This window comes from Neodiprion lecontei, chromosome 3, assembly GCF_021901455.1.
Source record: "Neodiprion lecontei isolate iyNeoLeco1 chromosome 3, iyNeoLeco1.1, whole genome shotgun sequence".
Classification (NCBI taxonomy): domain Eukaryota; kingdom Metazoa; phylum Arthropoda; class Insecta; order Hymenoptera; family Diprionidae; genus Neodiprion; species Neodiprion lecontei.
Window position 1 is genome coordinate 36235752 of NC_060262.1, and position 15087 is coordinate 36250838.

The 15087-nt window shown below is 42.8% G+C and overlaps 1 protein-coding gene across 3 annotated transcripts in view; it reads right to left on the reverse strand.

The window, feature by feature from the left end:
- The window catches only part of LOC107217462 (neo-calmodulin), an 82609-nt gene that overhangs the window by 10414 nt on the left and 57108 nt on the right, over positions 1 to 15087 (reverse strand). For all 3 annotated transcript variants that reach the window (XM_015654997.2, XM_046734210.1, XM_046734211.1), the window contains one exon: positions 7635 to 7750. In XM_015654997.2, coding sequence (XP_015510483.1) covers positions 7635 to 7750 — 116 coding nt within the window. The remainder of the gene's footprint in view (positions 1 to 7634; positions 7751 to 15087) is intronic.

Here is a 15087-nt window from a genome sequence, read left to right on the forward strand (position 1 = left end):
TTCCGATCTCATATCACAGTGGCGGCAGCTGTTATTTGAGGCACTCGAGAAGCATCAAGCTCCTTAAAATTTCATCATAATATAAACCCGCAAGAAATCAGGCCTACATATTATGTCGAGCCGCGATTAAATTCCCCGATCGAATCGGGTTCAATTTGAATCGGGATTAAACTCGGAGAGGTTTCTTGGATGCCTTGATTCAATTAAGACCTAGAGCGGGATCTTTGATGGCAAAAAAAAAAAAAATAAATAAATAATTAAATAAATAAGCACCCTAAAATATCGGGAAAAGTTTTACGAACCATTCATTTTATATTGGCAAACAATGACACGCAAGATGATAAATTCTTGCTGTCTTTCGGCGGTTTTCCAAGGCGCGTGAAGAATTTCCCTCCGCAGTGAAGGGTGACAAATTGGCCGACCCTGCGATCATCTAATCTCAAACTTTAATTGTCCCTGTCCTCCACCCCCCGGTATAACACACTTTTATCCGATGACTCACCACCGCTTTGCGCCATTTTTAAACGTCGCGCGTAAATAATTGCGCCTTTAAATATCTCCAAAAATTGTTTCCGTGATAGACGGACCCTCGAAGTTGTCGACAACGTACCGTTGTACTTATTCACGATTCAAGCGAAGGTCTGCGCTACATACGTGTAGGTATGTATAATCGCTGCGCAATAACAGGTAGCCCCGCATCAAGAGCTACAAGAGCTCTGTAAGATAAGGGCTGAACTCTGCGGGTGTGTAACGTTACAACTTGTATTATCAAGCGAGCACTTGGCGCGAAATAATTTCGTTATCTTCGCGTCACCTAATGTATTTTACAGCCCGCAGCTGTATAATATTCGTCCACGTGGAGATCGTTAATACGCAAGGCACGAACGTCTCAGGTTGAAAGAAATTTTACTCAAAACTCTGCATCGCCGGCCATTTCATTTCGGCATTATTTGATCAATATCTTGTAAAATAGCTGCTGCAATGATCATTCCGACGCGTATAATTGATATGCGCAATTGAATTTCGAGCCCGTTGTCCGCCATTGTTCGACGATTGTTTGAACGTCAGCGTATTTGCACGAGTACTTGACCATGCACGGCGGTCAACCGTTTTCGCAAATTGGCTTACAATTAACTCCATCGAAGATTCCGTCGACGAGGCTTGTGGCCGCAGATTGTGCGGACAATGAACTCGCCTCGAAATTCAGCGCAGTGCGTTAAAGATGACGAGTTATCGAGCCACCCTTAAGACCTTAAGCTTTAGCAATTCAATTTTCGACAACCGTTGGAACTTTTTGTTAGCATAAAAAGTCCCGAAAAATTTGATGCAGGGATGAAGCGGGAAGAGAAAAGCTTCCGGCAGGCGAACAGTTTTAGTTTGAACCGCAATTATATACATGCATGGGGGGGGGGGGAGGGCAAAGTTTTGTCAAACTTCAATCCGGCGGATTTGTTTTGCGGATAATTTATACAGGCCTCTGGAATTGTCGAAGTGTAACGAACGAATAAAAAGCCTACGGTGATATAATTGCGTGATTAATTTAATAAAGGTATTTCAATTTACACAGTGAAAAGTTTCCAACCGCGTCGCAAATTGAAATCGCATCGTTCTCTGATCGTTTTCTCAAATACGATTTTCGCCACTTTTCTCAACCATCAAAATTTCAACCACCCGAGTTTCTCGTTGGCAAGTCGCTGCGAAACTTGCCGGTTTCACATTTCACTACTCTCTGGTAAATTGTTTCGTCGTAAACGATGGCTTAGGGTTCATATACAGAAAACGAAGTGAACCGACAAGCGTGGCTCGTGAAGTAGGATAATTTTAGCAATTTTTATAGTGTAACAGGCCTCGACTCAAATTATCGGAAAATTATGCCAAAACATATTTTCGTCTCAATGTAGAAGACTAATTTTTCATCGAATTCCAGTATATCAAGTATACCGTCGAAGTTTTACTGTACAAAAATCGCAAGAATTTCACTTGATGACGACCCGCATCTACGGGGACAAAAACAGAGAGAATAAAAAAAATTAAAAAAAAGAAATAAAAAAAGGGAACAGTTCCCATCCGTTTCAGCGGAGTCCGTGACAATCTGCAAGCTTCGGTAGAGACTGGCAGTGGCACGAGGTCGCGGAGATTAAAATATCGACTTCTTAACCACACGTGCGACTTGTCTCCGCGTTCCTTGCACCTGGAGCGAGAGATAAATGAAAATGATAAGCTCGGAGGAGCGTTATGTAAGAAAATATGATTATCAAGAATTACCGATTCAGGTACGAGGCAAAGATTTAGCCAATTGATTCGCGCCTGTTTGAAAGATCCGGAACTCTGGGCGAGACGAGAATCCTCGATGTATATTCGGAGCTTGCCTCGCAGCTCGAGCCTCTTAACCACTTCCGGTTTCGTGCTGAGCTCCCTAGAATTGACTCCCAATCGCTATTCGTTTCCTCTCCCCGCTTCTCCTCCAGTTATTAGCTCGTTACTCAGGCTCATTTCACGCGCGATCGGTTTATCGTAATCTCATGACACTCGGCGTCTTCCGCATATATCCATCCGTCCGCCCACGTTTGCCTTCGTATAACCGCCCTCCGCCGGTTTCTACGTCGCCCAAGACAGGGGAAATATTTTACAAACATCATTTCGTTCGTAATAACGAGGGAAGGTTGGTTGCCCGACATCCATACACAACGATCTTATTTAATTTACAAAAATCGGAAAACAAACTTTGATGTCGACGCTTCGTTTCGAATCGCTTAAACATTTCAAGAATCCAAGAGATTAGTTTCTATTCGGTAGACTATTTTTAAAAAAAATTACCGAAACACTTTCTTCTTTTTTATATCTGCATTTCGGTATCGTCGAATATTTAATTTTACCACGTAGTGACATTATTTATAATCAAGATATGGTAATATCGAAACGACCGTTACTGAAAGATAGAGAATGTCTTTTAGTAGGAATTTTAAAGCAGTTTTTAAATTTAGTTGAGACAATTGAAAAGAATATCATACCGTTCGAAAATACAGTTTTTCCTCGTCGTCTCTACGAGCGTAATTTTCATATCATCTTTTTCAAATCCAAAATACCTATCTGCTATACCTCAACGTTCGTTATTCTCCTTCTCATTTCGCGCCCTTCCACGCGCAGCCGGTTTTTACGACTCTTATTACCAGAAACGGTTTTCTCGTGTTGCCTTCTGCGGCGAATTGCGTCTGATTGTTCGCTGTATTGATTCTAATTGATAATAAATTCCCAGAGCATGACGTAGCTGGTCGAAGGGTTTTGGGTTGGTTTACTTTTTCTACTTATCTCAGGGCAGATCGTCCCACAGAATTTTTTTTACATCTTATACCGCACAACGGAGAAAAGTTCCGCACCGATTTTAAGGGGGTTATTTTTTCCGAGTAAGAGTTTCGTTGATACCTACTTACGTTATCCGGTAAAACTTTTTTCCTCGTCTGGTTAAATAAGTTTCTCTGTAAATTAGGGTATATTTTCACCCCTTGTTTTGAGATAAATTTTTCGCCCCGTCTAATCGCGCGGCCACGTTTAAAGAATATTCGAGACTAAGTATACATTAATGACGATTACACCGTACAACACGAGATAAAAGATGAAGGCTAAAAGGCGCGTAATCGTTATTTCGCATCACACCTGCAGCTCTATCAAATTACTTCACAGAGTCGGAAAAGCGGCCGCAAACGTCAAATTTCCCCGTAATTTTCCCACCAGCTGTAAAGTACCCTGCGGCACATTGCGATATATACATATATACGTGTAATACGAAACGAGAGAGAAAACTTAGTAATATGATTTAATCCCCGCTCAAAGCCCGCCTCTCACAGGCTCGCGCAGAGCTCAGATGTTTCGTAACAGGTATATTCGAAAGGGTGAAAACCCATCCCTGAGCCGCGGGCTGCAAGCTTCGAAGTCCCGGGTGACACAATGCGCCCTAATGACCGTCGACACTCGGTTCCGGCGGCGTTGTTTTCATCCCGAAGGAATGACAGGACGCGAGTTCGTTATCTACATTCAGTGGCGTGCACTTTTTCGCATCTCGGGCTGTTTTTATGAATGCTAAGTGATGCGATTTTCAGCCAGTTAGGCGAAAAATACCATAGATTTAAAGTTTTTAAAGTTTGCAAACTTGGTACCGCGGCGAAAGAAATTTTTTTACAGGAGTTAGTCATTTTCATTTTTTTACCGTAACGGAGAGACACGACTCGGGGTAAATGATGAAAATTAATTGTTTGTAGCTTTGATTGGGAAATCTATAGTACGTTCGACTATTTTTACTTTGGTTATATGGTCAATTTTCCTATATTTTTCCTTACTACTATTACGATAATTTGATGCTCGTGCAAGCATGAATCGATATTAAGACCCTGTGTTGTAACCGAGGTAAATACATGTATATTGTCAACAAATCAAGTCAATTCAATAATGCAAAAATCAAAAAATGTGCCATTGACAACTTTGTAATTATCTAACCAAATGTAATTGCTTCTACCAAATTTTCTACAGTCATTCCAACCGTTGCAATTAAACCGTTGTCGTAACGATTGTAAACACAATATTTTACTAGACGGTCTTTAGTAACTTTAACAATTGAAATTTTTCTCACAATCAGTGTGCTTTCAGACGCAGGGCTGAAGGGCGCTCCACGAGTCCAAATTGCGAGGCGGCATGCGAAAGTTGTTGCAGGGTAGTAGGATTAAAGGGTTTCTACGGGTATACAATCTTAGTGAAACAACGTTGAACTCTGGACGCTGCAGCGGCGTCACTTGGTAATTTAACTCTGTCGGATTTATGCTCTGGAATAAATGACCCTCCCGTGTTTCACGATGCAACGCTTATTACAGCTATTACGGTTATTCAGTCAGCTATCTACTCGCTCCTCGTCCGTCGTTTCGTCCCGTTTCTGAAGCGGTGTCATTTTCCGGAAAACGTGGAATCGTCAACCGGTTCGCGTGAATTTCGCAGCGAACAAATCGCAGGTATGTACTTTAATTTATACACAATATAATTATAATTACAAAGGTAGCAGGCGCAGATGTTTGCGATTTGTAAATAAGGAAAACGGCCCCCTTGATGGGAGAAAACACTCGACGATTCGGTAGTTAATTCGCGGAGTACTTTTAGGGGTGTTTTTCTCACCAGGCGTCCCCCTGCAGGGTTCGAGATGCGATTGTCCTTCCTCTCGCAATCAGATCGCAGGCTCCAGTCATTGTTCGAAAAATTTTTCAAATCAAATTAAGAGACGCATAATTCTATCCGGCGTCCCTCGTTTTCTACAGACAAAAAAAACTTTTCAAACTGGCTAAAACCGCGTTAAACCGCGAATCCGGCCTTATCAAATTTCCATAAAACAACCGAGGTATATTCGGCCGCTTCAAACGCAATAACAAAAGTTATCGCTCCCCATTCCTCCTGTACCGAAAAAAAAAAAAAAATTCCCATTCACGTTTAGGTATAACGTATTTTAATATATTTACCTACAAACGCAAAACAAGTTGGAGAACGGAGAATGTAAAGTTTCTCACTTTATATTTATGCGATTGCTTCGAATTGAAGGACGAGAAGTTTTCTTTTTATTACCCTAAGGGGATAAGATGCGAGATCGGTCTTCCCGAATTGTTTTTCACGACGTTATCATTTCATCCGAGGCATGTTTAACGGGGCGAACAATATCGGGACAACAGTTTGACCTCCCGTATATTATCCGCTGCATGCAGACGGGGTAAATATTTGTCACGCCTACCTTGTGTTAACGCGTCGTATTACGTATGCGTAAAATCAGGCATTCATGTATGCCGGTAGTGAAATGAATTTGTGATTTTCCAAGCCGTCGAGTGCAGCGTCGATCCTCGGTTCGATAAACTCGGAGAGTCTCGAGTTGAACGGGTTTGGATTCTTCGATTCGTCGTCAAGTTTACGTGCTTGCACGAACGTAGCGTCGGTACAACGAGATAATGTACACACGCCTGGATGAAGAAGCGGAGAATCGCTTGGCCAGAGAGGAATTCTTCACGTCGCGTCGATGGGTATGTATTTTTGCAACTACCTTGCTTTTTAATCGCAAGTTGTTCCACGTACGTACGTACAATACGTACATATGCGAACGAGAATCGGGGATGAAGGTGAAGGGTTCGTCGGGGGTTCGCTTGGAGAAAAATTTTGTCTCGGAGACTGTGGGGGAGAATCGTGAGTCGCAAGATGCAAGCCTCGTTAGATGCATTCAAGATGCGAGTCAAGGCCGAAGGTGACTTGCAGGAAAAACCGGGGACCTTGGCATGCTCTGTAAATAAACTCGATGCTGTGTGTTGGGAAAATCGATCGAGAAACGCGAGATTAACCGACACACATCTCGGGGGTCTTTAACGTTTCAACGATCGGATAATTTGTTGACATTTTATACTTGTTTTAGAGCGGAAACAGCGTCTATAACGCGTGTATGCTACTCTTTTTCCACGAGGGAAAATTCTACCCTGTTAGGTTTTTCCCCACTGTTGGCTTCTAGCTCGTTAAGGACGCGCGGCTTATCAAGAATTTATTAACCCCTGGCTAATTGTTACCCGTGACGTCATTGCCATGCTTTCGCGGTGACACAAGCGCGGAGTGCGTTTAATCGCACGAACAGCTTTGTATTATTGCCCCTTGAATTCTCGTCGAGGAAACGTGATTCTACGATTGCGGTATTTCCCGTTTTTCTTCTGAAAACTTACGCATGCGATTCTCACGGCTCTTCTGCGATGCGATTCGAGAATCGCTCGGTCTTGGTACGTTCGATTTGACAATGGCTTGTTTCACTTAGATTGGGTTTTAAGTGACGCGGGACAGCTGAAACAACTCCCTGAATCGATTTAGGACCTCGGTACTTACTATTATCACTTTAAATTGACTGTTTCAACTCGCCACCTTCGCTCATCCTACAACAACACGATATAATTTTGAAGCAAAGCTGCTCGAAGTTCGAGAGATCCGGAGGAGGAGCCCCATTTATTTACCCGCTTCGTGGATTTTACCTCGATCGTCGGAGCTTCGCTCGTTTTTGCAAAACATTTGCACAATGTTCCCAATCAATATTTAACTTTATCCAAATTTTCAAAGTCCAATATTTATCTTTCGTGTTTTTGTTTAAACTCAACTTGTTATCGCGCGAATGAATTTCGGCAAGATTTGCTGAGAAATTCTTTGCACGATATTTTTTGGAGAAATAACCCTTTTTCTCCGCAGTCCTACTTCTCTCTACTTTTGCGATCTCACATCTCGACGCAGATTAGAAAACATGTCAGCGACGTTTACGCCGCGTTTGGGATTCGCTGTTCTACCTGCTCGTGTATATAACTCCCGGTTATCTCGAGCAGGGCAAAAAATTGAAGGGATGTTTGTCACGCGAGAACGAGATAAGCGCCTCGCGGAATCGCATGGAAATACCATCCGGACAGTCACGCGAAACTTTTAGGTTCGCGACGTGTTTCGGTTTCGATCGATGCGGAATTTTCCAAGTCGTTGCATCCCGATGCGACATTGAATACCGCAGTGAAAAGTTTGAATTTTTGAGCGATTCGCGTAGTCGGATCGAGTACAATTTTATGACGAAACATCGACGCAACTGCTTTCAATAAACTCACCCGAAATGCGTCGCGCAGTTCCTTTTCCTCTTGATCTTCCGTCGCTTCTTCCGCACTCGTTCCTCCCATGTTGCTTACGATTTCTACGAATTCTTCAAAGCTTACGTTTCCGTCTCCTGAAAGAAAAAGGAAACGTCGACGTAATTTCAGTTGCAATTTCTGTTTCAATCGTGTTGTCGTATTAACCGAATTAAAGAATACTGTCTTTTTTCTCCAACTCACAATCTCGGAATAATTAGAATAAAAAATTATTTCACCAAGTGAATGTACATTTCGTTTTACTGTCCAGCGGAGAAGTAAAATCTCCATTAATCACGATGGCAATGTGGGAGTTGGAAATTTGCCGGGGAATCAAGAATTGCAGGGGGAATTTTATTAAACGGAAGAGTTGGAGAAACGTTGGACAATTTTCTCCTCGCGTTGGTCGGAGAATACTTCTGTGACGGTGAAAAAGGAGGAAAAGGAGACGAGAAAAAAAAATCATATGTAGGCGAAAAAATTCTGTAACAGCTCGGTCACGCGAATTTCGTCGACCCTTGAGGCCGCGATATTAGCGTTTCCGATAAGGTTGAATTTACCTTTTCATGTATACAAACAAAAAAAAAGAAACGTTGAATTCGAATCTGGCGAAATCAATTTTTGTCGATTCGCACGAATCTGCTTTCACTCGATAAGCCAAGTTCTTGTTCCGATCACTTTTATCTTGAATCAAAAGAGGCTGTTTTAAATTAAAAGAAGTGTATTTCTTTTGCCGTTATTGGAATAAATTAAATCGTTTCTTCGAGATTAAACCATACAAAAACAATATTAGCGATTAAGGTCATGTAATATTCCTATATTTACCGACCGAGCAAACTTACTCTTTTTTTCTCTCTATTAAATAAGCAAACGAACGAAAAGAGTTGAAATTTCGACGGTGCATCGCGTGATTCTTTGACCTTCTGTTCATATTTGTTTCTTTAATGCAGGGGGAAAAAAGCTGAATATGCTCGGTCGGTAAAGTTAGGAGTACTATACGGCCTTAATAGAAAATTTTGGTACCTGTAATGTGGTGTAGAGAGATAGAGAGAGTGAAAGCATAGGATGCTAACAAATAAGGCGAACTCTTTCGAACAGGGTCGGAACAGTGCGAAGTTGCAATTTGCAAAGCAAGTGACAAGTAATCGATATTCCATTTAGGGGTCGCCGGTACGATGCGTGCGAAAGTTTGACCTCCAATTAGTTCGGGGCTATTTGTAATCCAAGAGAAAGGAAAAAACACTGCAAGGAGTTCCGGGTCCATTTTTGTCTCTTTCCTTCTTTCAACCACGGAGGTGGATAAATTTGAAAGAAGGTTTCTAATTTCCGGTACGAGCAGCGTTCGCTTCGCGGTTTTTCCTTTTCTCCCGCTTCGCTTTTTTCAATGTTTTTCTTCTTCCTCCACCCCCCCTCCCCCCGCCTTGTTTGGTCCTAATAAACTCTAGTGCCAGCGTGAGGCGGAAGCGGGTGAAAAATCGTCCCTCGTGAATTCCTGCGCAACTGAAACTATTGTACTTTTACTTTTCTTTATACACATACACGATGCACGCGGGGTTTATAACGTGCAGCTATGTATGCGACACACGTAGCTTTTCAGTAATTAATTTTACAAAGCGTGTCTGAGATGATAACCCGTGCTGGCATGTTGCAGGGATTATATGAAAGTCGAAAATCTTGGCGAACCTAACTTCAGCGTGTCGCGTTTTCCGTCACGGAATTGGAATTCTGAAATCTAGACTCGGTAAAATATTCCAACGCGTCAAAGTTCAAAGCCATAAGATTCACCTTTAATTAAATACTTGACTCGATTGCTATCCGTTTGGATATCCGTTTTCTCAATGATATAAGCTTCAAACGGTCGTAGAATACCGGATTAAATTACCACTCTCGGTTGAATCTGGTGTAACCTGACCGGTGTTTATATTGCCGTATTGTACCTGTACCTAATTCTACAATCGTCTCAAACTGCAGTTTCGGTCATTCTCCGCCTCGTAAGGTACAACGTCAAAAGTTGCCAAGGCTTGTTCGCCGTTCAGTTTTCGAGAATCGCAAGTATCTTCTTTTACAAAATAATTGACCTCCCAGCGCGCTTCTGGCAAAAAATCGTTCAAACTCTGGCCAAGTTGTTACACGCTTGCATCTGCGTCTATACAACACTTTCTTTCTCGGGTCAAAGCCGGCAATATATCTTAAAGCTAATCAGCTTTCGCCGGAGGCTCTCTCGACTTCTCCAGTTTTCGCAAACGTAGACGCGAGTTCATTTTCTCGAAAAGTATGTACGGGTAAAGTTGTAACGCAGACGTTACGCAGCAGCGCTGATCACAGTCGTAAACGCCAAAGGGAACTCGCCTAATTGGACAGAATTTTCCTTATATTTCGTACCATAATTGTCGGTGGGAGCCTTGAAAGAAGAATGGCCAGAAAACAGAAGGAAGGGCCACGACATCGATTTTCAACGACGCTAAAATAAATTTCATACAATTTCAACATGCAGAAAGGTTGAAGTATACATGTATATATATTATAGAATCGGTAGAATTCTTTTTGGTTTGGCACAATGTTCATCTTGACGAATCAGTACTTAGGTCTTTTACACTTTAACTTTTCTACATTTCGACTATAAAACTTGAATTTTCAGTATTGTGACCGTCCCACTAATTCACTCCCATTTTCAAACTGTAAATCGAGCTTACAGAATAGAAAAAAAATTGTCACCGTTAATTTTTCACACACAGTTTTTGTTCCATCGTAAAAATTCGTGACCAAAATAGCCGAAATTTCTTTCCCACTCTCCTAAAAAGAAAGAAAAAAGAAAAGACTAAAATATAAAACATTTCGCCGATGGGCCGTCCAATTTCTTATTCCTAACACGCCTCACCTTCCGGACGTTCAAACGAATGGTTTTCACCCCCGAAAGACGTTAGAAGGCGGCCGTTTATTGACCAAGCGAGTGTCGCGTTAAGGCGAGTGGCGCAACCCGCGCGACAAGCTGGAGCAGAGCAAGTCCTTGGATAAGCCATCGAAGGATTAGCGGGATTTCGGGACTTCGGAGGATGACTTCGGGAAATCCTTGCCGCTACTCGGCGATGCCTCGAGGCCTGCTAACGCGTGCTACACGCCGACGAACCTTGGAGATTCTGTAAAACCGATCGGAGTATCTCACACCTGCCGTTTTCTAATCCCCTAGAACAGATCAGCCGCCTTATTTATCGTCCTGATTAACGAGGCCGGAAAGATCCAGGCAAATTAGCCTGCATTTATTCCCCATGTTCCGTACGGCGCTCCCCTAGGTGCTTAATTTTTTTTCACCCCCTCAGGTTAACGTATTACGCTTTTTCTTCTCCCCCCTCCCCGACCTCCACGTCATCCTTCTCTCTCGCACCCGATGCGTGGGTGCTCGAATTATGCACCGGCAGTAACGCTCCCCGACAATTATTAACGACGCGCCAACCAACCGTAATAGCATTTTTCTTTCGCGTTCCGTGAAATTAACGAACTCTGTGTGCGCTAACTTCACGAAGAGTCGGGCCAAAGTTTAAGATGCTCCGATTTTTTTAACGCGTGTTAGTGCGACTCGGTGAAGTGGCTTTCAAAAGTGTTGTGTTTTCCTTCTTTTCTATTCCAATACTCAGTGATTAAATTTCGAATCGGCGAATCGACGGATGCCTGTAGTACAAGTTTTAACGAGGACTGAAAGAATTCATTCGAGATATATGGAAGTATATTGTCAGAAATTATATGACCTTGTGCTTTTGGCAGAATTGATATCGCCGATGGAACTAGGGATTCTTTATTTCTCTTTTCCAGGCGACTAAACTTGACGGGAAACTTCCTCGACGTTTAAGTTACAGGTACGTACGCATCATGCCGCTTTCTAATTAATTTATCTTTACTCTCGGTCCCTTCTGCCGACTTAAGCGGCAATTGAAATTTCACAGTGATACTAAGGAGGTAAATATGTTCGAGCAAAGTGATACTCACCGTTTGCTTCGTGACTTCCCATTTCTAATTTGAGCCTCCTTTCCACCTAATCCAAATATTTTCACTAGTTTACTTGGAGTTTCTTTAAGAAAAAATGAAACGCCTTCTCACAATTTTAAACACTACAAGTTCTTCAGTAAAATCGAACTTTGTTCGCACAGTTTCACGAACATTTTCTCACAGTCACTGCGAAGTTAACGCGAGATTGATCGCGTGAGAAAACAGATCTGAACGTAAGAAAATCTTGAAGTAGATTATATGGGCGATGAAAAAGCTTTCGCCCGAGCTTTGTTCGAATTGTTCGGTACTCAGACTCGTTGGGATGCGTGTTTTTCTGACGAGTCTGAGGGAAACGTTCTTTCAATGTCTGTCTAGGTTTCCGTTTAGCTTGAAGGTTTTTTATTTCCCCGATTTAGGTTTGACTAACTATACACGATTTTTCGAACATCAAATGTGCGATCGTGAACAATTTACCAACGTCAGTTATTTTTTTCTCTTTAATCAAAACTTCCGATAACCTTGCATTTTTACATTCAAAAGCTCCGTAGCTTTTTGAGCTAATACACTTCGCGATTCCGTTCGCCTGCTCTATTTTGTTAATCCGTATTTATCCTTGCAAAGAATTTCACATTTCCTAAAATTTCTCAATCCCTGTCCGCTTTGAATGCTCTCAAGGGATGAGGTAACTGCACTCCTTAAGATTTTCGAGGGTAAAAAGGTCAGACAAAGTTCTGATCACGTCTCAGCTTTTTTACGTCTGAAACAGAACCGTTGAATTGTGGGTATTCGAGATTGCGAATCCACCCTACTTGCATACCTTCTACCTACAGGATGGACTGTAACGGGCAATTTTTGAAAAAGGTTCGGTAGAACGCTGCCACGAAATGGCTGCCCTCGCGCGCCTCTAAACTTTGCTTTCTGGTTTATGATACGAGACTTTTGGTACCGCGGGTGATGCGACGCTGTATCGAAGCCGGATGTAGCTGGAAGTCGATCACTAAAGTCTCATTTTTCAAATATCACGAGGCCGGAATCCGGGGAGTCGGATTTCTGGTTAGCCGTACGAGCATCGGAGTGTCATGAAAATACGACCGTAAAAACGAACAGCGTACTATCAGCTTTTATACTTTCGGAATGGAAAATTCGATCCTTTTAATGCGAATGCAGGTATTTGCGATACTTGTCGACCCTCAACATGTTGTTGAAAAGGGTAAAATCACCCCTTACGCTCCCCTTTTATGACGTGGCAGTTATCATCATACATAAAAGACACATAAAAGTCATCGAATGTTTATCAAATGAATAAAGTTACCGCGTCAACCTAGATTATTGTAAAAACAGTATTGTTTCCAACTTCCAACCAGAGAAACACGTTTTGCAAATAAATAGCATTTTTTTTTGCCTTTTAATTTTCATCTGTTTGGCCACTTATTTTCGCTCGCGAGGTTTATTTATTTTTTTTTACTCCGCAAGGCAGCATTTCACCGATATAAATATAATGATATAAATAACCCTCGATGAAAATCACCCTTAAAATCAACCTCAAAAAATCGACGAATCGAGAATTTTTCGATAATGAAGTAAATTCTTTCGTTAATACCGATTGGACGTTGTTCACTATCAACGGACGATACTACGTTCTTACCGTCAGAGGTAGCATCTGGTATTTTTTCGAGCTAAACTGTAGGGATAGTGTCGACCCCCAAAAACTGCAAAATTGGCTCGTGAAAAAAAGAAGTTTTGAATGTTTTTAGGTCCACCAGAGTGTACGAAAAAATGAATAGAATCGGCGATGCGAGCCTCGGGAATTTTCCCTTTCCGCTCCTTTCGCGTCTCGGTTTGCGTTGTAAATTTAACAAGTTGAAGAGAGTACAAGACCTCGAAGAACGAGGCAATGTATTCCCTTAAGCAGATTCGGAAGTTTCCTCGTTTCACAATCACAGGCTCGACCCGGCGTGGAAAATCCCCTTATCATCCGGCCATCTAACCCGAGAGCCACGCGGGTAAAAGTTGGGCCGAAATTATGTTGAAATTTAATCAAGACCGCGTCCGCTTGTCTCGGGAAAGTTAGAAGGCCCGCCTCTGCAAGGGTGGCCGATGTTCGCACACCGCGTTCCGCGCTCTTCTCCTGATCGCCGTTTAATCTCCGACGCCTCGGCCAATCCTCCGGGGACCGGTGCAGGTCGAAGGTGCAGAGCAAGGATCACGTGCGGTCCACAGTTGGAAGTTACCGGCATCAAATCCCGATCCGAGACCCTCGCCAATGTTTCTTGCGATTAAATTCACCAGGCACGCCGGTGTTCTTTGGGCCAGTACCTACGGCGCCAGCACTCGGCTTTAACTAGCGGTCGAAGCAAACAGCCCTTTTCGTTATACGGTTGCGTTCGCACGTGCTTCGAAACTTCGGTCAGCTGCAGGCGAGGTAAAAGAACTTTTCCCGGGTTGCTATCCCGACACCTAACCGCATTTCACCCGGATAATATCACCGGTATTTAAGCTCAACGAAGAGTTAGTTTATCGAGTTTCTTCGGCAGCTCGCTTCCTTTTTCCAACAACACTGCCCGCTTCCCGGACTTCCTTGGACGAAAACGCGCGATAAATTTTCATTATACGTATACTTTCACGGTACCTTCTTTCATGGCTTCTTTTATGTAGGTACATGCATACGGAACCGTGACACATCTTTCATCTGGCAAACTTTCAAATCGAATTATACCTGCGTGAAAAAAGGTGAGCGTTTTCACCGTCGCGTCAGCGGAGTTCAAGTTTTTTCAAACGAATCAATGGGTTGGATTCAAAATCATTAATAATGTCGTTGACGCTGACTCGTGTCGTGATTTTCGATGCGTCTACAACACTTGGTCTCAAAATGTAAAAATTAAGAAACGAAGACGAAGCTGACCAGGAATTTCCGGCCCTCGAGTTTGATCAGCGATTTAATTGAAGCTCGGTTCTTCCGGAGCCAACCGCGTTAAATGAATCGGTGAGAATTAGCCGGGATTCCTTTTGTCGAGGAGGATAAAAAAGGTGGATCGCGCGGAGGCACGCAGGTATGTGAAAAAGGGAGAAGAGACAGGTAGGGCACTCAGCGAGAAAGTAATTGCATTGCAATGGATCACTAGGGACATCTGGGACCGAGTGTGGTCCCCTGGTGTCTGTCTTTGTAACGGAAATACCGCTCGTAAAATTCGTCTGCCACGTCGTTCTTGCGCCCCGGAATACCTTTCGGTAAATTGAAAATCACTTTCTGACGCTTCGAAACCGATGATTATTCGCCCTCCCTTTATTCAGCTCTCGCCGCAATTTTTTCACCCGGCGTTTCTGCCGGCTAACAAAGTTGACAAAGAGGCGGGGGTTCCAATTAGTATCTATAAGTCTGACACGTTCGCCGATCGAGTTTTTCGGAACCGAATTCGTTCACTCGGAATTTTTAAGCGCGCAGGAAAGTTCGAAG